At 68.8% G+C, this 23,361-nt stretch overlaps 4 protein-coding genes across 5 annotated transcripts; 1 reads left to right on the top strand and 3 right to left on the bottom strand.

Annotated features, from left to right (window-relative positions):
- Nucleotides 1–651: 651 nt before the first annotated feature.
- Nucleotides 652–3,380, bottom strand: SCRT1 (scratch family transcriptional repressor 1). The gene is made up of 2 exons (XM_062189424.1): nt 3,266–3,380; nt 652–1,595 (listed from the first exon to the last, which is right to left on the bottom strand). Exons 1-2 carry the CDS (start codon nt 3,378–3,380, stop codon nt 652–654), a joined length of 1,059 nt encoding a protein of 352 aa, XP_062045408.1.
- Nucleotides 3,381–10,779: 7,399 nt separating this feature from the next.
- On the bottom strand, nt 10,780–12,441 carry TMEM249 (transmembrane protein 249). Its single transcript, XM_062189397.1, has 6 exons — nt 12,340–12,441; nt 11,937–12,084; nt 11,619–11,713; nt 11,346–11,541; nt 11,075–11,160; nt 10,780–10,962 (listed from the first exon to the last, which is right to left on the bottom strand). The coding sequence occupies exons 1-6, from the start codon at nt 12,439–12,441 to the stop codon at nt 10,780–10,782; spliced, it is 810 nt and encodes a 269-aa protein (XP_062045381.1).
- A 162-nt stretch (nt 12,442–12,603) lies between these two features.
- FBXL6 (F-box and leucine rich repeat protein 6) lies at nt 12,604–15,278 on the bottom strand. 2 transcript variants are annotated; one of them, XM_062189423.1, is made up of 9 exons: nt 14,941–15,278; nt 14,705–14,863; nt 14,521–14,584; nt 14,273–14,404; nt 14,090–14,197; nt 13,902–14,015; nt 13,244–13,475; nt 12,911–13,157; nt 12,604–12,802 (listed from the first exon to the last, which is right to left on the bottom strand). In XM_062189423.1, exons 1-9 carry the CDS (start codon nt 15,276–15,278, stop codon nt 12,652–12,654), a joined length of 1,545 nt encoding a protein of 514 aa, XP_062045407.1. In that variant the 3' UTR covers nt 12,604–12,651. The 2 variants fall into 2 exon arrangements, with proteins under 2 accessions (XP_062045407.1, XP_062045406.1); XM_062189422.1 differs by having other exon boundaries at nt 12,604–13,157.
- A 133-nt stretch (nt 15,279–15,411) lies between these two features.
- Nucleotides 15,412–17,653, top strand: SLC52A2 (solute carrier family 52 member 2). The gene is made up of 4 exons (XM_062189421.1): nt 15,412–15,979; nt 16,073–16,934; nt 17,015–17,138; nt 17,225–17,653. The coding sequence occupies exons 1-4, from the start codon at nt 15,850–15,852 to the stop codon at nt 17,435–17,437; spliced, it is 1,329 nt and encodes a 442-aa protein (XP_062045405.1). The 5' UTR covers nt 15,412–15,849; the 3' UTR covers nt 17,438–17,653.
- The last annotated feature ends 5,708 nt before the right edge of the window (nt 17,654–23,361 follow it).

Here is a 23,361-nt window from a genome sequence, read left to right as displayed (position 1 = left end):
GCCCCGGGAGCTGGGCTGGAAGAATTCGGATTTCGCAGAGGATGCGAGGAGGGTGAGGGTGGGAGGGCGGCTCGGACCGGGCCCCCCCGAAGGGGCCTGAGGGAGGGCAGCGCCGCCGTCAGCCCCGGCCCCGGCCTCTGGAGCGGGCAGCGGCGCCTCCGCAAGCCGCGCCCGCGCCCGCCCCTCCGCCAGCCCGCTGCCGCGAGGAACCGACGCCCCGGACGTCTGGGCCGAAGGCCCGGCCCTGGAAGGCTTGGGAAGGGGTGGGGAAGACCTGAGTCTCGCGACGCGATCCAGAGGCGCAGAGGAGGGAGCAGGGGGGGCGCGCCCGCCCCCCGCCCCAATCTTCGGAGACCCAGCTCGGAGCTGAGGTTCGGTCTGGGTCTCGGCGACCCTATTGCTGGGAGGAAGCCTGGGGCACCCTGGAGGGGAGGGGAGCGGGTTCGGGGTGGGTCTCCCCTCGGGACCCTATTGCTTGAAGGGGCTGGCAAGGCCCCCGGCGGGCGGGGCAGGGTGGGGCCGGCCCCCTTCCCCTATTGCTGTGAGGAGGGGCCCGCCCTCCGGCCCCTCCACCCGGACGCCGGCGGGGACTTCCCTGGGGGAGGGCCCCGTATTGCTGAGCGCCGAGCGGGCTGGCGCAGGCCCTCCGCCCTAGGCCTGCACGGGGCCGAGCTGCGGCGGCGCGGGGGCCGCAGGGCCGCCGGCCGCGCCACCCTTGAAGCAGGCGGACTCGTAGTGCTTGTTGAGATAGGACTTGAGCGCGAAGCTCTTCTTGCAACGCTTGCACTGGAAGTGTTTGAAGGCGGAGTGCGTCTGCATGTGCGCGCGCAGGTTGGAGCGGTCGGCGAAGGCTTTGCCGCAGTGCGCGCAGCCGAAGGGTTTCTCGCCAGTGTGCGAGCGCATGTGGCCCTGCAGCAGCCAGGGCCTGGAGAAGGCCTTGCCGCACACGCCGCACTTGTGGCGCAGGTCGTGTGTGAGCAGGTGCATGGCCATGGCCGGCATGGACACGTACACCTTGCCACACGTCGGGCAGCGCCGCGCCAGCTGGCTGTCCAGGCTGCGGTGCGTCTGCTTGTGGCGGCTCAGGTTCGACGACGTGGCGTACGTCTTGCCGCACTCGCCGCACGCATGCCGGCCACCGGCACCCGCGGGCCCTGGCCCCGCGCGCGCTTCGGGGCCCGCCCCCGCGCGCGCGCCGCCCCGGCCCCCTGCCCCCGAGCCCGAGCCCCGCGCGCCCGCCCCGCCTCCGGCGTCGCCGTCGCCGTCGGGGGCCGCGGCCGCGGCCGTGGAGGGGGCGGCGGCGGCGGCGGCGGCGGCGGCGGCTGCGGCCTTGCGGCGCGAGCGCCCGTCGGTGATGAAGAAGGCGTCGGCCGCGTAGCCCTCGCTGACGGCCGCGTCGCCGTTGATGTAGCCGCCCGCAGCGGTGGCCAGCTCAGGGCGCGGGGTGGGCGGCGGCGCCGAGCCCGCGGCCGCGGGGCCCAGCTCTCCCCGCACGGCCGCCGCGTACATGGGCTCCGGGGACGGCCCTTTGAGCAGCGCCGCCTCGGCGTCGCCATCGTAGACGGACGCAGGCCCCACGTAGTCGCTGAGGTATCCTGCGGACCGAGGCGGACACACGGACAGGGGGCGGGAGGGGCGCAGGGAGGACAGAGCGGGGACGAACCGGGAGGAAGACAAAGAAGGGGCCGGGGGACCGCGGGGCAGGCGGGATGGAGACAGCGGGGAGGGAGGGGAGAGCACAGGCGAGGATGAGTCGGGCCCGGCCGCGCCCCGCCCCCGCCGCCCGGCGCCCCGCCCCCGCTGGGGGAGGAGGGAGGCGCAGCTCCGGGCGCGGCCGCCCCCCTTCCGCGGAGCCTCAAGGTCAGGGGGGAGGGGCGGTGCCTCCCTCTCCCGCCTCCCCTCCCCTCCCCCTCCCCCTCGGGTTCTCCCCACTTCAGCAGTTTTGCCTGATTATGCAACACACTGCAGACCTGCGGCGCACAAAGCCGGGCCGCCGCTCCGGGGTCCCCGCAGGCTCTTCCCCGTGCCCGGCCTTGGTGCTGCCCCCCAGCGAGCCCCAGAGACGGGCTCCCTCCTGCGGCTCCTCCGGCGCGCCCCCCCCCCACCTGGCTAGACCTGACCCCCACCCACGCCGGCAGTGGTGCCTCCGTGGCTCCACACGCCGCTCTTGTCTTTCCCACCCTTTCCTGGGGCTGCTCCTCCGGTTCCTGCTCTGCTCTCTGCTAGCCTCTTCCTCCCACCCCCTAGACTCTGCAGGGACCACCCCCAGGCCAGAGACACTGCGGTGAGGACAGCGCCCCGGTGTCCACCATGGGACACCTTCAGAGAGACACAGGCTGTGGGAAGGCAGCATAATTTGTGCCGGCACCCGCAGTGGAACCCAGAGCCTTGGATGGATCTCACAAGCTCAGAATCACAAGCGCACCTCTCAGGAGGGGGTTGTGTCCCCCCCCCCCCGTTGGTCCTCCCTGGAGCCCCCGGCCGGCTAAGCCACCCACTCGTGCAGGGTCACATATGCAGCCACCTGGACACTCTCAGTCACATGGTGCACACTGGCCTCAGAGTCACATGGTCCCATGGAGTGGCACACAAGCAGGCACACACTCACACAGGGTCACACACTGACAGTCACATGGTCACATGCAGTCACATGGGCCCACACAGGCGCCCACTCCAGCAGGTCGCACTTGCCCTGCCGCCAGGCTGCTGGCACTCCCTGCACCCTAGCTCCCATGCGAACAGTTGTCCTTGAACTTGGGCACCCTGGCACAGACAGCCTCCCCTGCCCGCAGCCTTCTCCCCCGACCCTGGCTTCAGGGAAGGCCCTGGCACTGCCTCTGCTGCAGCTCCTGCCCTGACAGGTGGGCGGCCCCTGGAACTCCATGCCTGCTCCGTGGAGCAGCCGGGGCCGGCCTTCCTCAGGAAGACCTAGCAGGGGTCCTGGGAGCACAGGAAGAGGGCAACGGTCCAGGATTCCGGGTGTGGGCCCGCACGAGCCGTGTCAGCAGGTGGCCCGGCATTGGTGGCGGCCTGCCTCCTTGTTCTCACCCATCTCCTCCACCTCCTCCCCTCCCAGCCAGGCCGGGTCCTGAGCATCCTCGGTCCCCATCCCCTGCTGCGGTCCAGGCTTGGCCACAGCCCCTCGGTGGCTCTGGTTCCCAGGGGCCTCTTCCGCCCCCCCCCGACCTTGCCCTTCCACCCCCCACGCTCTGGCCCTCTACCCCTCGCAGCAACGCCCTGGGCCTGCACCCCAACCGGCTCGCACCTTTATCGTGCAGTCGCACGCCGAGGTCGCCGCGGGCACGCCCGTAGGAGCTCTCGAGGTCTGCCGAAGAGAACGTGTCAAGTTTGACCTTCTTGACCAGGAAGGACCTGGGCATGATTCCTGCGGAGCCGGGGCTCGGGGGGACTGCGGCCGCGGCGGGGCCCCGTCACCATCCGAGGAGCGGCGGAGGCGGCTCGGGTCCCCCCTCCGGCCGCTGGATGCTGCCGCGCCAGTGCCAGTCCGCTCGCCGCCGGCTTCCTGCCCCGCGCCGCCGCCGCTGCGCCTCCCGGCCGCTCTCCTCCGTCCTCCGCTCCGCTCCGCTCTCCTCTTCCTTCTTTCCTTCCTTCCTTCCTTCCCTCCTCTGGTCCCGGCTTCCCAGCCCGCAGTGCCGCCCCTGGACAGGCGGGGGAGGAGGCTGGGGGGGGCGGAGAGGGGGGAGCGGCTCCGTCCCGGGCCCGTAGGCTGCGAGTGGGTGCAGGGCTGCGGCCCCTCGCCCTCCCCCCCGCCGCCGTGGCCGAGCCTCAGTCAGCGGTCCCCCATGCCCCCGGGGGCGGCGGCGCCGGACCGGGAGAACGCGGCGGCTGCAGCGGCGGCGGGGGCGCCGGCGTCTTCAGCACCGCGGCCAGCGCCGGCCCGGGCAGCACCGCGGCCAGCGCCCGGGCGCGCTCGGCCGGCGCGGGTGGAGAGGGGCGGGCCGAGGGGGCTCGGCCGCCGGGCGGGGGTCCTCGGCGGGGGTCTCGGGGAGGCTTGCTTTATTGTTCTGCAGCCCGAGCGGTGGTGGTGGCGGCGGCGGCGGCGGCGGCGGGCGGGGGGCGGGGGTCCTGGGGGGAGGGGAGCGCAGGGAGGGCGGGCCGAGGGAGGGGGAGGGACGGGGCTCCGGGGGCGGGGCTCGGCTCTCGGACAGCTCCCGCCCGGCCTCCGAGCTCGCAGCCGCCTCTGCCTGCGGCCCGGCCCAGCCTCCGGCTTTTAAAGCCCTGGAGCGGGGGGAGGGGGAGGCAGGGGAGGGGAAGAGGCCGGCGGAAATGGCTGCGCTGGGCCGGTCCTCGGCCGGGGTCTCCTGGGAGGGGTCTCGGGGATGCCTCGGCCTCTGCGTGTTGTGGGGGGGGGTCCCCCGCGCGGCTCGGGAACGGCCACCCCGCGGTCGGCGGCATTGCCGGGCGGGTGGGAGAGGTGGAGGTAGGGCCTGGGACCTATTGGCCCGGGGCTTGGGGTCATGTAGGGCGGGACGCGGGCGCACCCAACTCGGGTCAGCCTGCCTCGCCCGGGCCTGGACGCGCGGGGCTGCGGGGGAGAGCGGGGGCGGCGCCAGACTGGGGAGCGAGTGCTGAGGCAGCGAAAGCGGGCGTGCAGGCGCGGCGCGCGCCCGGCGACCCCGCAGTGTGCGGGTGCCGCGTGTGCGTCCTGTGCCGCAGTGTCTCCGGCCACCCCGTCACCCGGGCTGACCCCGAGCGTGCCCGGGGGGCCTCCCCTCCCTGCCTCTCGCCCCTGCGGCGGATGCGGAGCGCTGCGGCCCAGCGAGCGTCCGGCGTGGAGGCAGCGAGGGGACGCGGTGCCTCGCTCCAGGATTTTTACTTCGTGGGTGGTTTTTCGCCCTTCCGCGGGGCTGCAGCTCCCCCCGGCGGCCCCGCAACCAGGCGCATAACCTTCCTGAGGCCGCCCGCGCGGAGTTTGCAGCCCCCATGACGTCAGGACCGGCGGCCAATGGCGCGCGCGGGGCGCAGGGGCTCGGGGCCGCACAATGGCCGCGCGCGGTGCATATGTCCCCAATTAGGGCCCGGCGCCGCCATTGTCCCCTCGCCGCCCCCGCCCGGTCCTCTGGGTCTCCACGGTCCGGGCGCGTGCCCACGCCGCCCGCGGTGCCCGGGGCCGAGGTTGCTCAGCGGTTCCGGGCGTGTCCCAGCGCGGCGGAGCCGGGAGCGCGGCCAAGCGGGGGCGCGCGCGCTCGTCGAGCTGCGCGCGGTGACCTTGTGCTGGGCGCAGGGCGGCCGGGAGCGCGCGGAGGCTGGGCGCGCACGGGGCGCGCGGGGGCTGCTTAGCGTCCAACCCGCGCGGATCCCGCGCCCCGTCCCTCGCTGCGCCGCCCACAGCCGCCGCCGAGCCACGGCGGGGCGAGCGAGCCGACCCGGCTTAGGCGCGCGGCGGAGACCAGGAGCAGCCCCGTGCCCGACCCGGCGCCGGCGTGGGCGCTCCCGGGAGCCGAGAGGGCACTGCCACCCCCCCATCGCGGAGCCACAGCCGGCGAGGCTCGCGGGGGCGGGGCAGGGGTCCCCTCGGGGTGGGGGGTGGCGATGCTCGTCCGTCGGAGGCGCAGCCGGAGTCGCAGGGCCAATTAGCATTTTGATTGCGGGACTTGGGGGGCCCAGCTGGACCAAGGCCTAATTACCTGGCAGGCCCTCGGGGCGCCTGCGGGACGTGTCCGGCGCGATGCCCTCGCCCGGCGCCCACCGCCTGCTCGCAGACACGGAGCTCCCTCCCACACTTTCCCACCTCTCCTCTCCTCCCCCCCTTCTGCATCTCGTTGTCTGGAGCCCCATTTTTCCATCGCCTGTCTCTCCCCCCTCCATCCCCTGGCCTCCCTGTCAGTCTTGCAGCCCCCCAGTGTCCTTGGTGCAGGAAGCTTCGGTGCGGGCACACCTGTGTCCCGCAGCCAGGCGCTCCCAAGGGAACCATTCCCGCGGTCCTTGCTTGCGCTCGGGTGTATCCTGCAGCCCCTGGGTCACCCGGCAGGGAAGGGCAGCTGGGCCCAGGCCTTGGCCATCAGTCTGGGCCCTCCTGGGCACCGAGCACACATGCGGCCCCAGCACAAGGACGTGGCCCTCTGGCGTGGCCTCCCTTGGAACACTGGCCCCCACCCCCAGCCACATGGGAAGGTCCAGCCGGAAGGCTCTGGAGAAGGACCAGCGACCATCCCTCCGATTTGGGGCGGTTTCAGCTCCCCCCGGAGGCTGTCCCGAGTCTCCCAGGCTGGGGACTGAAGGGCTCAGTGAAGTCAGGGCCCCCAGCCAAAGCCGCGTTGGTGATGCTGGGGCCTGCCTGGCCAGGCCTGCACGCCGCCCTGCTGCTGGCCTCCAACCTTGCACAGCTAGGGAGCACTACTGCCTCGGGCTGCACAACCCTGATGAAAGGCCCGGCTGGAGGGTGGGTCCCCCTGCTGCAGCCCCCACCCCAGGGTCATGTTCTGGTCACCTGTGGTGACCATCACCTAGCGGTGATGGGCAGAGGTGGGGGTGCTGCACCATGTGTGGTGGGGGTCATGACTGGCAGAGATGGGTTCAGGGTACATGGCGGGCAGAGGACAAGGTCATTGGCAGGAAGAGAGACCAGGGAGTGGAAGGATGCCGTGACGGGACAGCAAGAGCTGACACGGAGGGAGGCTGGCATGGTCAGGGACTCTCCCAGCAGGGACCCTTCTGGAAAAGGGGTGGAGGGTGAGTGGCCAGCTTCCAGGCCAGGGACAGAGGTGGAAGCCACCTGCTGAGGGGAGAACAAGGGCAGGGAGGACACGGGGCCACTGCGGGGCCAGCGACCGGCCAGGACTGTGTGCTAGGAACAGCCAACTGTGTCTTGCTGTGTTCAGACCGCCCAGGCAGAGCACCGAGCAGCAGATGGCGTCTCACGGTCCAGTTGTCGGGGCACTGGCAGGTCCGGGTTCCACCTCACTGTGTCGTCACCTGGCCAGTGGGAGCTGCCTGGGGTCTGGAACTCCAAGGGGACTGACCCCATCCCAGAGAGTTCCTCCCCCACTCCCCAGGCCCCCACACTCACAGCATCCCATGGATCATCAGGGCCACACACAGGAATGTCAGACCACAGATGCTGAGGGCACCGGTCCAAGGGTTTGAAAATCATGGGAGAAACCCTCAGAACAGGGTACCAGGGTGGCTGGGAGGACGAGGGCGCAGGCCGGGCCACCGCTTCATCGTGGAGGGCAGGAGGCAGTACAAGAGCCAGATCTGTCTTCTACGTGACACAACCGGGAACAGGCGGGCGGTGCCCTGGTGGCTAAGAGGTTGGTTCAGACGTCCACATGCAGGGGCGGCGCTGTGGCACCAGGTTAAGTGCCGCCTGTGACGCCCACATCCTATGTGAGTGCCCGTCCCGGCTGCTCCGCTCCCGACTGAGCTGCCTGCTCATCCTGGGAGGCAGGAGATGTACGTGGGCCCCTGCCACGCCACGTGGGGACGTGGATGGAGCTCCAGGCTCTGAATTGTGGCAGAATCTTGCTGTTCATGTTGCTGAAGGCTGTGAGGCCGTGTTCCACAGCCCCTCGCAGCTGCACAGAGGGTTTCCTTCTGGGATCTCAGACACATTCCACTGCAGTACGGGGGCTCTGCCTTGAAGAGATTTGTATGAATTTTTTTATTAAAATATTTATTTGAAAGGTGGAGTTACGGAGAAGGGTAGAGAGGGAGAGAGGGAGGTCTTTCATCCACTGGCTCACTCCCCAAATGGTTGCAATGGCCGGGGCTGCACCAGGCTGAAGCCAGCAGCCAGGAGCTCCCTCCTGGTCTCTCACGTGGGTGCAGGGGACCAAGCATTTGGGCCGTCTTCTGCTGCTTTCCTACACTGTAGCAGGGAGCTGGATGGGAAGTGGAGCAGCCAGGACATGAACTGGTCCCCAGATGGGTGCCAGCATTGCAGGTGGAAGCTTAACCCATTATATCACAATGTCAGCTCTACTGCCCCCACTTTTTTTTTTTTTTTTAAGATTTATTTATTTGGGCCGGTGCCGCGGCTCAATAGGCTAATCCTCTGCCTTGCGGCGCCGACACACCAGGTTCTAGTCCCGGTCGGGGCACCAATCCTGTCCCGGTTGCCCCTCTTCCAGGCCAGCTCTCTGCTGTGGCCAGGGAGTGCAGTGGAGGATGGCCCAAGCCCTTGGGCCCTGCACCCCATGGGAGACCAGGAGAAGCACCTGGCTCCTGCCATCAGATCAGCGCGGTGCGCTGGCCGCAGCGCGCCTACCGTGGCAGCCATTGGAGGGTGAACCAACGGCAAAAGGAAGACCTTTCTCTCTCTCTCTCTCTCTCTCTCACTGTCCACTCTGCCTGTCAAAAAAAAATTTTTATTTATTTGATGGAGTTAGAGAGAGAGAGAGAGAGAGAGATCTTCCATCCACTGATTTCCTCCCCAAATGGTCACAATGGCTGGATCTGAGCCGGTGCGAAGCCAGGAGCCAGGAGCTTCTTCTGGGTCTCACACACAGGTGCAGGGGCCCAAGCACTTGGTCCATCCTCCACTGCTTTCCCAGATCATAGCAGGAAGCTGGATCAGAAGAGGAGCAGCCAGGAAATGAACTGGTGCCCCCACATTTTAATGGGAAATGTCCACTGAGGACATTCCCCCCACTCCATTAGCACTCACATGTGTACGTGTGCCACGCCTGGCCTGACACACGTGCTGCAGGCCAGACTGGAAACCAGGGTGGGGACTGCCCCCCCCCCGCACACACTGATGGTGGGCCATTAGTTTGTGGGACGCACATGGGCACCTTAGGAACAGTTAACTTTATACACATACGATTAACTCTATACTAAGTAAGAGTTCAACAAATTGTATGAAAAAAACAAAACCAAACCAAAAAGAGGTGTTCTCAGCAGTTGAGACAAGGACTGTTCAAAGTCATTGCCTCTCAGAGTGTCAGTGTCCCTTCTACAGATGGCTTCTGGGGGCTCCATCAGCTCTCACAGGTCAGGGAGAACATGTGGTGTTTGTCCTTTGGGACTGGCTTATTTCACTACGCGTGTTTTCCAGATTCTCCCATTTTGTTGCAAACGACAAGATTTCATTTTCTTAACCTCTGTGTAGTATTCCATAGTGTACACATCCCATGCCTTCTTTCTGGGAAGCTGCAGCAGGTGGCCCAACTCCAGATTGGCTTCAGCCTGGCCTCTCAACCATTGGCCGTTTGGGGACTGTTGAGGCCATCTGGAGAGTGAACCAGCAGATGAAAGACCTCTCTGTCACTCTGCCTTTCAAATAAATTAAAAATAATAAAAAGGAAATGGACAAGAGGGCCTCCCTCCTGCTGCTGCCAGGTCCCCTACCCCTACACTCCTGTCACCCGCTCCCCGCGGCCCCGCCCACAGCCGGCACCTGGTTCCACCCCACCACCAAGTGGCCAGGGACCTCCTCAGGGACTTGGGCTTTAGGGAGCTTCTTGGTGGTGATGGCTCTGGACCTGGGCTTCCTGTGCACCACTGGCCGGGGTGGCTTAGTGACTCGCGAGGCGTGGTCTCACCCAGAACTGCTTCACCAGGCTCCCTGTTCAGACAGGTCCCGTGCTGTGTTAAATCTTTTTTAAAAATTATTTTCATTTCATCTGAAAGGCAGACACACATAGACAAGGCAAGAGAGAGCTTCTACCTGCTCATCCTCAGATGCCCTCAACAGCCAGGGCTAGATCAGGGGGAAGCCTGTCACTCCATCTGTGTCTCTTGCGTGGGTGTCAGGGGCCCAGGTATCTGAGCCTCCCAGGGTGCTCACCAGCAGGAAGCCAGGTGGGAGCGAGCCTAAGCTAGATCCCAGTTGTGGCATCTGAGCCGCTGCACCAAACACCCGCCTGCCCCCATCCTGTTGCTTTCGTTAAGATTTTATTTATTGAGAAAGGCAGAGCTACAGAGAGGGGGAGCTCTTCTATCTGCTGGTTCACTCCCCAAGTGGCTGCAACCAGCAGCCAGGGCTGGGCCAGGCCAAAGCCAGAAGCCCTGAGCTCACCCAGGTCACTCATACGCATGGCCCGAGCCCAAGCACTTGGGCCATCCTCCCCTGTTCCCCCAGGAGCATCAGCAAGGAGCTGGATGGGAGGTGGAGCAGCTAGGACTCCAACCAGCACCCACATGTGATCATGGGATGCAGGTGCTGCAGGCGGCGGCTTTACTGGTTAGGCCACAGCACCGGCCCCCTGTGCTGGTTTTAATGTTCTGCTGTTGTCATCCTGGAATTCTCCGGAACTTTGTAGTGAGGGCTCCGTATTTGCCTTGGGCCCTGTAAATTGTGCAGCCAGTGCTGGTTCTTGGGATGTTCGCTGGATAACATCTGGGGACATGCTGGCCAGGACAGCCATGTGGGCCATGGTGGGCACTGCTCCACCCAAGCCCCCTACTTTCTCGTCTCCCACCAGGTGGCCTCCATGGCTGCAGTGCGAGAGGCCAGGGCTCTGCTGGCCAGGGGGACACAGCCAGGCCATGAGCAGGCCCCGTGCCCGCTGCCCAGGGGAGGGTGGCAGCGACTCGCCCTTGGCCGGTCCAGGATCCATCCCCAGGCCCCGAGCCTGTGTTCCCACTCTGCCGCACCCCACCGCTGGTTGCACTGGGAACTGGGCAGCCACTGAGCCTTCTCTTTAAGGGGTGTTCCACCATGAGCCGGTCTCGAAACCCCAGCGCCCCTGCCCTCAGAGACCACGACCCGGCGGCAGAGGGCCAGAGGCAGCTTTATTTCGAGCAGGGCCGGTAGGTCCACGCGGGGCGGGGGACTGAGGGCAGAGGGGCAGGGCGCGGGCCCTAGGGCGGCCCCTAGGCCTCGGTCGTCGCCTGGCGCGGCTGGGGGTACATGTGGGATTTGCGCTGCCCCAAGCCCGGGCTGACGGCGCCCCCCAGCGGCCAGTGGCGGACCACGTGCCGGTAGGACGTGACCAGGTAGTCGAAGTAGTTGATGTTGAGTTTCCGAGCGATGTGACGGCCCAGGTACTCCATTTGCTGAAGGAGTGGGCGGCGGTGGGCCCTGCGCCTCGCCGGGCCAACGCCCCGCCCCGGGCCCGCCCCACCGGAGCGCCCTGGACCACGGGGCGGCGTCCACAGCGGGACCCACCTCGTAGCGCTCCGACAGCTGCACCAGCACCAGCGGCTCCAGTTTGTGGCCGCACAGGACCAGCCGGAAGAAGCACCTCCCATAGGCTGGCGGGGGACGGGGCAGGCTCAGCCTCGGGTCCCTGGGCGCGGCCTCCGGGGTGGGGTGGGTGAAGGGGGGGTGCTCCGAGGGCGGGGCGGGCCTCGAGAGAGCGGGTCACCCCGGGGCTGGGGGCCATCCCGTGCCGCCCCCCACCCCCGGCCCTGCTCGCCCCCGCCCGCCTGAGCGTCACCATCGGAGCTGAGCGCCAGGCGCACGTAGATGAGGTTCATCGGACCCTGGCACACGGTGCGGCCTCGGATGGAGAAGTGGTAGAGGCCGCGCGTGTGGTTCAGCACCAGGCGGCGCCGCGGCAGCGACGAGACCAGGAGCCACAGCCCCACGCCCACGCCGAAGGCGGGGAAGCCCCAGGTCTCCTGCTTGCGCACCTGCGGGCGCCGCGGGGCCGTGTGAGCGCGCCAGGCCTTGGCACCGGGCCGGCCCGGGCGCGCACCCGCCGGCCTACCTGCCTGACGAAGTCTAAGCTGACGAGCGCGAGGCAGAGGACGAAGAGCAGCGCGCCCTTCCACAGTGTGTCCAGGTAGTACTGCAGCACGAAGACTGCGGGCCGAGGGCGGCGGTGAGGGCCGCGGGGCCCTGCCGCGCCCGCCCGCCCCGCGCACCGCCCGCCCGCCCCGCGCGCCGCCCGGCCCTGCCGCGCCCGCCCGCCCCGCGCACCGCCCGCCCCGCGCACCGCCCGGCCCTGCCGCGCCCGCCCGCCCCGCGCACCGCCCGGCCCTGCCGCGCCCGCCCTCCCCGCGCGCCGCCCGCCCGCCCCGCGCACCGCCCGGCTGCTGCTGCGTGAAGGGGTAGAAGCTGTTGCTCTTGAGGCGCGTGGCCAGGTGCCGCTCGGTGCAGAAACCCAGCCGCCAGAGCTGGAAGCGTTCGCCGCCCGAGGTCGTGGGCAGGCCGCTGACCTGGCCCTTGTAGGTCTGCGGGGGACGGCGGCGGTCAGCCGGGCGCCGGCCGCGGTCCCCGCACCCCTCCCACAGCCCAGCAGCACTCCAACCTCCAGGGTTGCGGTCCGGGGGCCAGCGGTGAGTCAGTGCGCACACAGGAGCCAGGCCAGGCAGGCCGCGCGAGTTCTAGAAGTTCTGGGCAGCGGGTTCTAGAATGGGCCTCTCTGTTGCTCTCTCCCACGTGGAGGCCCCCTGGTCAGGCCGGGCCGTGGCCGTTCCCCTCCCTACCAGCCCCTGCCCTGGCGAGACCTCCTGGCACTGGCTCTTGTGGAGGCGGCCTAAGTGGGATGAGGGGGGGATCCACTGGCCAAGGCCCCTCCCTGATGCCATGGCTGTGCGGGTCCCACAGCTCCCGTGCCCGCAGTGTCCCCTGCGGTGGGACACACACACCCCTGAGCCGCTGGGAGCCAGTGGAGTCCTTGGCCACCCCACCCCCACAACACAGGCTGCAGCAGGCAGGGGTCCACTCTCCCCCCAAGGACCACACAGAGCTCCTAAAAAAACACATTTATTGTAACAAAACAGGGAAGGGGGCAGTTCCTAGCTGGGGGGCGGGGCACTGGTGAGCAGCTGCTCCAGACACCACTGGACTTCCGCCTGGCCGCGGTAGGCCCGCTTCAGGCCCCTGGGGAGGCAGCGGCAGGACTCCAGGTTCAGGTACAGCAGACCTGGGCAGCTGCTGATGACAGCGCTGTGGACACAGAGAGCCCTCTGCCTGTGCTCTGCCCCTGAGGCCAGCCCACGGTGGACACAGAGGCAGGCAGGACCAGCTGCACGGGGCCGAGGGAGGGGTGCTGACCTGACTGTGCTGGGAGTGACCCGGGTGCCCCTGAGGTTGAGGGAACACAGGGCCGGGTGTGGGCCCCCGGGGGTGCCCGCGAAGGCAGCTAGGGCCCGCTCCAGGTCGTTCTCGCTGAATCCCTGGCCGCTCAAGTCCAGTTCCCGCAGGGTGCGGCACCACTTGTGGGTCAGCAGGGGGCTGCCCTCCTTGGCTAGGGTCAGCCGGTCTGATAGGCCATACAGGCCCAGGTGCAGCTGCTCCAGCTCTGAGGGGAGGGGCGTGGGTGTGAGCGGCAGGCTGGGCCAGCGTCCCCGGCGCCGCCCACCCGGCCGCTGCCCAGGGAAGGCTGACCCTGACATGGCAGGTCATGCAGGCCCGCAGGCGTGATTCGGGCACAGCCGCGGAGGTCCAGCAGGCGCAGGTTGGGGGAGCCATGGAGCAAGCGGCCCAAGACCGCGTTGCTCACGAAGTTGCAGGTGGAGCTGGCCAGGCAGAGCTCCTCCAGGCCAGGGAAGCCGGGCCCGGGGGCCGCCCCCCGCGCAGAGGGCTTGGGCAGCCACACGAGATTCAGCAGCCGGAGCACCTGGGGGCGGGGCCGAGGCTGCAGGCGGGGCGGGGCTGGGGGCGGGGCGAGGCTCAGGCTGCAGGCGGGGCTGGGGGCGGGGTCAAGCGGCAGGCGGGGCGGGGCCGCGAGGCTCAGGTTGCAGGTGGGGCTGAGGCTGCAGGCGGGGCGGGACTGAGTTTGCAGGTGGGGCTGGGGGCGAGGCTCAGGCTACCGGCGGGGCGGGGCGGGGCTCAGTTTGCAGGTGGGGCTGGGGGCGAGGCTCAGGCTGCAGGTGGGGCGGGGCTGGGGGCGGGGTCAGGCTGCAGGTGGGGCGGGGCTGGGCGAGGCTCAGGCTGCAGGTGGGGCTGGGGGCTGGGCTCAGGCGGCAGGCGGGGCGGGGACTGGGGGGTGGGGGCGAGGCTCAGGCTGCCGGCGGGGCGGGGCGGGGCCGGGGGCGGCAGGTACCTGCAGCTGGGGGCAGCCTGTCTGCAGGGCCTCCACCGGGAGCTGCAGGGGAGTGCTGTTGGGGCTGATGCCCGTGCTCACCTCCAGCACCTGGAGCTGGGGGCAGCAGCTGCCCTGCACGGTCCGGGAAAACACAGGGTCAGTGGCCTGGCGTCTGACCCAGCTCCCGCCCGAAGCCGCCGACGTACCAGCAGCGCGCCCAGGATGGCTGTCGTCTGGGAGCTGTAGGTCAGCCACAGCCTGCGCATGCGGGGTCCTGCCTCCTCCAAAAAGCTCACCACAGCCGCGGACTCCACCTGGGGACCCAGCACAGGGGTACCGGTCACCCGGGCCAGGTGGCCTCAGCGCCCCCTGGGGGACTCGGGGCTCACCACGGAGTGCTGCAGGTCCAGGCTGTGGAGCTGGGGGCAGGCTCTGGCCAGCGTGACCAGGGCGTCAGCAGTCACCCCGTGGCAGTCTGAAAGCTTGAGGAAGGTGAGCCGCGGGCAGTGCTCGCTGACCAGCTGCGGGGACACGGAGGCCAGCTGGGAGGCGGGCCTTGCCCGTGCAGCCGGCTGCAAGGGGCCACGAGGAGGGAGGCCCAGGCAGGGTCCGGCGGGCCCCGCAGCCCGGGGCTCACCTTCAGCACGGGCTGCGCCTGAGACTTCCAGTGGATGAGGGTCAGCCTCTGCAGCTGTGAGAACCTGGGCGACAGCAGAGGCCGAGCTGCGCCAGCGCCCCCGCCCCCCTCCCGCGCCGGGACACGGAGGGCCCGGGGGCGTCGGCACCCCCGCTCGCGGGGCGGCCAGCGGGGAGCCCCTCACCGGCTGGGCATGAGCCACTCCAGCGAAGCGAGCAGCTGCTTCTCCGCCTTGACTCCGCTCTTGGCAGGGCGGCCGGCCAGCGGCGGCGCCAGGGTCACCGCGCGCCAGAGCGCAGGATGCGAGGCGGCCTCGTGCCAGCGGCGGCACACGCGCGCGGCCCTGCGGGCACAGGACGGCTGCGGGCGCCCGGCCTTCCGCGGGCTCGCCCCGCCCCGGGCGGCCGGGCCCAGGCCTACCTGCCCAGGAACGGCAGGGGCCCGTCGGCCGCCACCAGCAGCCCGAAGACCTGCACCAGGATTTCCAGGGGGATGCGGTCCCCCCAGCCCAGGTCGGGCCCCGGCGCGGGCGCCGGCTGCGGCTCGGGTCTGGGCCGCGCCCTGGGGTGGGCAGCGGCCTCGCGGGGCCCCGGGCCGGGCAGCACGAGCAGCATGCTGTCCGCCTGCAGCAGGTGGCACTCGGAGCCGCGCGGCGCCAGCCGGTCCCACCACCAGTCCTCGGCCGAGCGGGCCCGCGCCCAGGCCCCGCGCGCGCGCCGCGTCCGGCGCCGCGCCCGCCGAGCCGCCCCGGGCGCCATGAGCAAGCGCGCCCCTCTGCGGGGCGGAAGGGGCGGGGCCGCGGCGGAAGGGCGAGACCACGCGCCGGCTCGCCCGCATGCGACTTCCGGGGGCGGGCTTCCGGTCGGGGCGCGCGCGGGGGGCGGGCCGGCCGGCCGTCGGAGTACCCCGGGAGCGGCGCGTGAGTTCGAGTCCCCGCTCCGGCCGGCCCGCTCCGGCTGCTGCGGGCTCTGGCCGGGGGTGGGGGGCAAGCGGCAGGAAGCCCTCCCACGCGGGAAGACCTTGGGGCGGGGACTTGCGCCGCTGCCACGCCCCCCCAGCCGGCCGGGCAGCTGCGGGCCTGCGCTCGGCAGAGGCCGTCGGGCGGTGTGCGGCGCAGAGCGCACCCCTGCCGGAGCCCGTCCACGGCGCGGGGCCCGGACCGCAGGACCTTCGGCCCCCGGGGGGGCCCTGCCCAGCGCACGGTAGTCCCTCCCCCGCCCCGCCCCGCCGGCGTCCGCTTCCTCCCCGCAGGAAGAGGCGTCCCGCTGCCTGCCGAGCCCACGCGCGCTCGGCCCGACGTGGGGAGCGAACCTGCCGGACTCGGGCCGGATGGCGGCGCCCCCGCTGGGCCGCCTGGTGCTGACCCACCTGCTGGTGGCCCTCTTCGGCATGGGCTCGTGGGCGGCCGTCAACGGGGTCTGGGTGGAGCTGCCCGTGGTGGTGAAGGACCTGCCCGAGGGTGAGTGGCGCGGGGGTACCGGTGAGCCGGGCCCGGGCTGCCGCGCCTGGTGCCTGTGCGGGCTCCTGACGCGGCCTCTTGCCCCCCCGGCAGGCTGGAGCCTCCCCTCCTACCTGTCCGTGCTGGTGGCGCTGGGGAACCTGGGCCTGCTGGTGGTGACGGCGTGGAGGCGGCTGGCCCCCGGCAAAGGCGAGCGGATACCCATCCGGGTGGTGCAGGCGCTGAGCGTGGCGGCCATGGCGCTGCTGGCCCCTCTGTGGCACCATGTGGCCCCCGTGGGGGGGCAGCAGCACTCCGTGGCCTTCCTGACGCTGGCCTTGCTGCTGGCCATGGCCTGCTGCGCCTCCAACGTCACCTTCCTGCCCTTCCTGAGCCACCTGCCGCCCCCCTTCCTGCGCTCCTTCTTCCTGGGCCAGGGCCTCAGCGCCCTGCTGCCCTGCGTGCTGGCCCTGGTGCAGGGCGTGGGCCGGCTCGAGTGCCTGCCGGCCCCGGCGAACGGCACGCCGGGGCCCCCCGTCAACTTCCCCGAGCGGTTTTCAGCCAGCACCTTCTTCTGGGTGCTGACTGCCCTCCTGGTCACCTCGGCCGCCGCCTTCCAGGGCCTCCTGCAGCTGCTGCCACCCTCGCCGGCCGCCGCCGCGGGGGGCTCCGGCCCTGGCCTGCAGGTGGGAGCCCCAGGGACTGAGGAGGAGGCCTCGCCGTTGCAGGAGCCGCCAGGCCAGGCGGCAGGCACCCCTGCCAGCCCGGAGCCCGAGGCCCGCCGGCTGCTGTCGGCCCGCACCGCCTGCCTGCTGGGCCTGCTGGCCGCCACCAACGCGCTGACCAACGGCGTGCTGCCCGCAGTGCAGAGCTTCTCCTCCCTGCCCTACGGGCGCCTGGCCTACCACCTGGCCGTGGTGCTGGGCAGCGCCGCAAACCCCCTCGCCTGCTTCTTGGCCATGGGCGTGCTGTGCAGGTGCGTGAGGACGGGAGGAGCGTAGGGCCGGGGGCCGGTCCTGGCGCGGCCAGCCCTGAGTCTCCACTCTTTCCCCGCAGGTCCCTGGCAGGCTTGGGTGGTCTCTCGCTGCTGGGTGTGCTCCTTGGGGCCTACCTGATGGCGCTGGCGATCCTGAGCCCCTGCCCCCCCCTGGTGGGCACCTCTGCAGGGGTGGTTCTCGTGGTGAGCGCTGCGGGGGCCCGAGAGGGAGGGCCGGCTGCCCCGGGCAGGGACGGCTGGCACTCAGGAGGCTGCCGCGTCTCCCTCAGGTGCTGTCGTGGGTGCTGTGTGCCGGCGTGTTCTCCTACGTGAAAGTGGCCGCCAGCTCCCTGCTGCACGGCGGGGGGCGGCCGGCCCTGCTGGCAGCCGGCGTGGCCATCCAGCTGGGCTCCCTGCTCGGGGCTGTCGCCATGTTCCCGCCCACCAGCATCTACCGTGTGTTCCGCAGCGGGCAAGACTGTGTGGACCTGTGTGGGCCCTGAGCCTGGGCAGGCGGGGGCCTCGCTCCCACCCGTCTTCACCTCGAGGCTGCAGGCACTCGGGCAAGCTGGACGCACCTCACACTCCACAGGACGCCCTGCGCTGCGGGGTAGGGACCAGAGAGCCAGGTTGAGCCGTGGGCTTGAGCCCGGATGTCGGTGGGGTTTGTACAATAAAGTATGTCTGCGTGGTGGGTTGGCATCGTTGGTGTGAGCCCCTCTCCTGGGCAGGCAGCCCGACCCTCACACACATCTCGGGCTCAGGCCTCTGAGCCCAGGACATCCACCCCACCGCCTCTCAGAACTGCACGAGGGTGGGCAGAGGCCAGCTCCTAGGGCCCACTCGGGCTGCAGGCTCTGGAGGGCTAGGGCCGCGTGGGGCAGCTTCGGCACGGGGTCTGCCCAACGTGCACCCCTCCAGGACTGCCGGGCGGGAGGGCCTCTCACCGCGGGGCCGCTGCTCCACGAGCATCTCTCGTGTGCCTGTCTGTGCCTTCCTGGGGGCAGGTGCGGGGTTCCTGCTCGTCTGGGGACCCTTCAGCCTGAGAGCGCTGCCCCCTCGCTGAGCCGCCAGCTCTGGTCCCCAGCTCCGCACCCTCTACTCAGGTGGATCTGGAGGGAACGCCGTCCCCCCGGTCCTGGGCAGTCTGGGCCTTGCTTGTTGGTATCTGCAGGGAGCACCGCTTCAGCCTGGACCTTGTCCCATCGGGGCCACGGGGGAAGAGCCGAGCCAGGCCGGCGGCGTGGAGGGGCTGCACCTGCCCTGTGAGGAGGCAGGAGACAGCCTGGCGTCGGGGCCTTTCCCACAGGCAGGCCCCACCCTGGACTGGGCCAGGCCCGCACAGAGGCCCTGCGGAGGGCTTCCCCTTCCCCTCCCTGCCCGGTGAGGAGGGACCTGGGGGGCAGAGCCCTCCCCCCAGGGTGTCCACTGCCTGAGGAGGTCCCTTCCCTTTGGTGGTGGGGCCGGCCGGCTGCCTTGGGGTGGTCGGAGGGCAAGGACGAGGCTGGCGGGGTCGGCGGTGCCTTCCTCCCAGGCCAGCGCCTGTCCTTGGGCTGCTGGGCCACCCCCAGCTCCTTCCTGTTTTCTTTCCCCTTGGCCTGTGATCAGAGGCCTCATGCGTGTGCATGTGTGTGTGTGCACGCACACCGGGGGGCCCAGGGCGGTGGGTGGAGGGAGAAGGCCCTGTCTGGCCCTGCTGCAGAGAGGGGCAGGTGGCCCCGAGCCCCCAGGGTGGAGGCTGACAATCCAAGGAAGCCACTGCCCTTTGAATCCGGGCCTTGCTGCTGGCGCCGCAGGCACAGGGCAGAGGTCAATGGCCAAAGGGAGGAAGACTTGGAGGCACCGGGCGTCCCGGAGGGCATTGCCGGTGCACCATCAAGAGGTGAAGGGAGGGCCAGCCGAGGTGTGGCTGCTGACCTGGCTGAGTGATGAGAGGTAGGACCCTCGCCTCCCTCCCTCCTGGGATTCTCAACCCACCAGAGCCAGGTGTGCAGCACCTGGGGGGGAGAGCGGCCTTGTCTTGCCTTGGTCCACCCAGGACTCTGTTGGCGGCTTAGGGATGGGGCCCCTGGGCTCCGTGGACCTCAAAGAACCTCTCCTAGGCTGCAGGTGTAGCCAGGGTGGGGGCAGGTACAGGTCCCCAGCAGTGCAGGAGTCGGCCCTTCTGCCCCCTAGCCCTCCCCGGGAAATCGGCCTGCTCCCCAGGGCTGCTCGGGCTGCTGTGGCTCCAAGAGCCAGCCCGGTCGGCTCTTGGTGCGGTCCTTGTGGTATGTTGGTCACAGCACCTCTTCCTGCCCACAGCGACTGGCAAGGGGACGGTGACCGCTGGGGAGCTCACGCAGTCCATCGTGGGAGCTGTGCGCCCAGAGCGAGGCCAGCGCAGACAGCGGAGCTGAGGCCCGAACGCACAACCTTGACGTCATCCTCAGGGCTGCCCGGCTCCAGCTGTGCCTGAAGCCAGGTCCCCTTGGTGTGGGATCCCCAGGGCCCCAGCCCCCCATTCTTCGGCCCAGTGCCCACAGTTCTGACGTTCTCGGGAGCCTGGTTCTGTTCTCCAAGGCCCAGCCCCCACTTGGGTCCCCCTGTTTGCTTCATCACCAGAAATGCAGGTCTCGTGCCCCAGGGGAGGTAGCAGTCAGGGCCCCAGTGCTGCTGCCCACGTGGGGGCCTGGGCTGAGTCCCTGGCTCCCCGCTGACCTGGCCCAGCCCTGGTGGTTGTGGGCCTTGAGGAGTGAACCAGCAGATCGGAACCCAGTCTCGCTCCCTGCCTTACAGAGCCGTGACTTGGCCTGCTCTTCCGCCCTCAGGTGCGGTGGAGGCCTGGCCGGCAGGTGTGCCCCCAGCCCCCTCTGCCAGCCCACCCTGGGGCTTTTATCTGTATGGTGTGGCTGAGGAGGGGCCTGCCTGCCCCCACCACTGTCTGTGTTCCTCTGTGGCAGGGGAGCAAGCCAGGGAAGCACTGGGCTGAGGAGCTCGATGGGGGGGGCGAGGGGAGGGGTCACAGCATGTCGGGGTGTCGCCAAGACAATGATTAACTCTCCCCTTGGCAAGGGAGGGAGACGGGGCTGTGTCAAAGGTCGCTGAGGAGGACAGGAGGGGTCCTGGGGGTCACAGACAGAAACCCACCCATATCTACTTCAGGATGGGGGACAGCTGGGGGACGGAGCTGGGCCTCCACGGGGGCAGAGTGGACCTCCATGGGGGTGGAGCTGGGGGACGGAGCTGGGCCTCCACGAGGGCAGAGTGGACCTCCATGGGGGTGGAGCTGGGGGATGGAGCTGGGCCTCCACGGGGACGGAGCTGGACCTCCATGGGGGTGGAGCTGGGGGACGGAGCTGGACCTCCACGAGGGCAGAGTGGACCTCCATGGGGGTGGAGCTGGGGGACGGAGCTGGGCCTCCACGGGGACGGAGTGGACCTCCATGGGGGTGGAGCTGGGGGACGGAGCTGGGCCTCCACAGGGACGGAGCTGGACCTCCATGGGGGTGGAGCTGGACCTCCACGGGGACAGAGCTGGGGACGGAGCTGGACGTGTAGGGGGCAGGACCTCAACGGGGGCGGAGCTGGACCTCCACGGGGGTGGAGCTGGACCTCCACGGGGACAGAGCTGGGGACGGAGCTGGACGTGTAGGGGGCAGGACCTCAACGGGGGCGGAGCTGGACCTCCATGGGGGTGGAGCTGGACCTCCACGGGGACAGAGCTGGGACGGAGCTGGACGTGTAGGGGGCAGGACCTCAACGGGGGCGGAGCTGGACCTCCACGAGGGCGGAGCTGGACCTCCACGGGGACAGAGCTGGGGACGGAGCTGGACGTGTAGGGGGCAGGACCTCAACGGGGACGGAGCTGGACGTGCAAAGGGCAGGGCCTGGTCAGGGGCAGCTGGGGGACGGAGCTGGACCTCCATGGGGGTGGAGCTGGGGGACGGAGCTGGACCTCCATGGGGGTGGAGCTGGGGGACGGAGCTGCACGTGCAGGAGGCCCGACCAGGACGGGGCGGGGCACCTGAGGGACGGAGCTGGACCTCGATGAGGGGGTGCGGCTGGAGGACGGGGCTGAGCGTGCAGGGGGCAGGACCTCGACGGGGGGAGGGCAAGCTGGTGGCGGCTGTTGGCCGTGAGGGGTGCACACCCTGCCAGGGTGGGGTGGGGGCGTGTGCCCTGCAGCGAGCTGAGTTCCCTGCAGAAGGAACTCCTTCCTCTACGCCTGAGGACGCGTCGTGCGCCCTGGAGACGCCGTTGGCCTCCTGCATCATGGGCACCGGCCTGCCTCTGCCAGGCCCCACTTCCATGAGCCCGAGGAAGGCGTCCCTGCTTCTCCCCACAGCAGGAGCTAAGGTGTACGCTTGTCAGGGATTTGCCACTCTGTCTACAACGTGGTAGTAGTTAAGGAGGGTTTTTTAAAAGATTATTTATTTGAAAGGCGGAGTTACAGGGAAAGACAGAAGAGGGCTTCCATCCGCTGGTTCACTCTCCAATGGCCACAAAGGCCAGAGCTGGGGCAGCAGGAGCCAGGTGCTCCTCCAGGTGTCCCACGCGGGCACAGGGGCCCGAGCACGTGAGCCATCCGCTGCTGCTTTCCCCAGGTGCATTCACAGGGGCAGGATCGGAAGTGGAGCAGGCGGGACTCCAAGCCATACCTGCTTGGGATGCTGGTATCGCTGGTGGCAGCTAAACCTGTGCCACCGTGCTGGTCCTGATGTTTTGTACTTTTTTCTTTTAAAATATTTATTTGAAAGTTGGAGTTAGAGAGAGAGGTCTTCCATCAGCTGGTTCACTCCCAAATTGACCACAACAGCCAGAACTGCACTGGTCAGGAGCCAGGTGCCTCTTCCTGGTCTCCTACGTGGATGCAGGGGCCCAAGCACTTGGGCCATCTTCTACTGCTTTCCCAGGCCACAGCAGAGAGCTGGATCAGAAGTGGAGCAGGCCGGCGCCGCGGCTCAATAGGCTAATCCTCCGCCTTGCGGCGCCGGTACACCAGGTTCTAGTCCCGGTCGGGGTGTCAGATTCTGTCCCGGTTGCCCCTCTTCCAGGCCAGCTCTCTGCTGTGGCCCAGGAAGGCAGTGGAGGATGGCCCAAGTGCTTGGGCCCTGCACCTGCATGGGAAACCAGGAGAAGCACCTGGCTCCTGGCTTCGGATCAGCTCGGTGCACCGGCTGTAGCGGCCGTTGGGGGGTGAACCAACGGCAAAGGAAGACCTTTGTCTCTGTCTCTCTCACTGTCCACTCTGCCTGTCAAACAAACAAACATGGGATCAGCAGTGAAGACACTAAACACTGGGATCAGCAGTGTGTGTCTGGTGCTTCCAGTGGAAAAGCAAGCTTTGGGGTCCAGAGATCAGCTTGTTCTGGGCTCAGGGCCCCGCGACCCGTTGCCCCGACGGCGTCAGATGAGCCCTCGCGCGCTGGCACCTTCTCAAGCAGGTGACTCCGGTCCCGGGAGCGTCCCTGGCTGTCTGCTGTAGAAAGGCGGCCTCACATCTGCGGCTTTTAAGGTTGATTTATTGGAAGGCAGAACACGAGACCAAGGAGACCTGTCACCCACTGGTTCACTCCCCAGATCTCACATCAGCCAGGGCTGGGCCAGGCCAAAGCCAGGAGCCAAGGACCCCATCCGGTCTCCCACGTGGGAGTGGGGTTCCGAGCACTGGAGCCGTCACCTGTGCCTTGCTGGATCTCAAGTAGAGCAGGACATAGTCCAAGGTGGCGGAGTGGGGAGGGCACTTACTGCTCTAGCCCGGGAGAGGATGGTTTTAAAAAGTGGAGATAGTGTAGCAGCAGGGAAGAGTTAGGGAGACAGCGGAGGGAACTACTGAAGTTAGAGGGGCACGGTGGACCGGCGTGGAGGGCCTGGGCGCCCGTGGCTCGGGCACACACCAGCGCTGGAAAGTGAGCATTCTACTGAAAAAAAATCCTCCGCCTGCAGTGCCATGTCCCATACGGGCACGTTTCTAATCCTGGCTGCAGGGGAAGATGGCCCAAGTGCTTGGGCCCCTGCACCTGTGTGGGGAGACCTGGAAGAAGCTCCCGGCTCCTGGCTTCAGATCAGCTCAGCTCCAGCCATTGTAGCCATCTGGGGAGTGAACCAATGCTGGAAGACTTCTCTTTCTGTCTCACCCTTTCACTGTAACTGCCTCTCAAATAAATAAATAAATAAATAATAAAGAAGCAGAGCAGCTGGGGCGTGGACTGGCAGTCCGATCTCGCAGGCCAACCTCACCAGCGGCGGCCCCTCTGCTCTGCTAACCGTGGATCTTGGCCTTTGATTTGGAGCCGATCGTGAGGACTTCCTGTAGTTGATGAGTTAACCACCCTGGCCGCACTGTTGGGGTCTCCAGAGGCTGCCGGCACAACTCACTACGACTGGCTGGGGCGAGGATTGGCACAGTGGTTAGGGCACCTCTTGGGGTGTCTGCTTCCCGTATCCA

Source organism: Lepus europaeus, chromosome 4, assembly GCF_033115175.1.
Source record: "Lepus europaeus isolate LE1 chromosome 4, mLepTim1.pri, whole genome shotgun sequence".
In the NCBI taxonomy this organism is placed as follows: Eukaryota; Metazoa; Chordata; class Mammalia; order Lagomorpha; family Leporidae; genus Lepus; species Lepus europaeus.
This window is presented reverse-complemented; position numbering and strand designations above follow the sequence as displayed.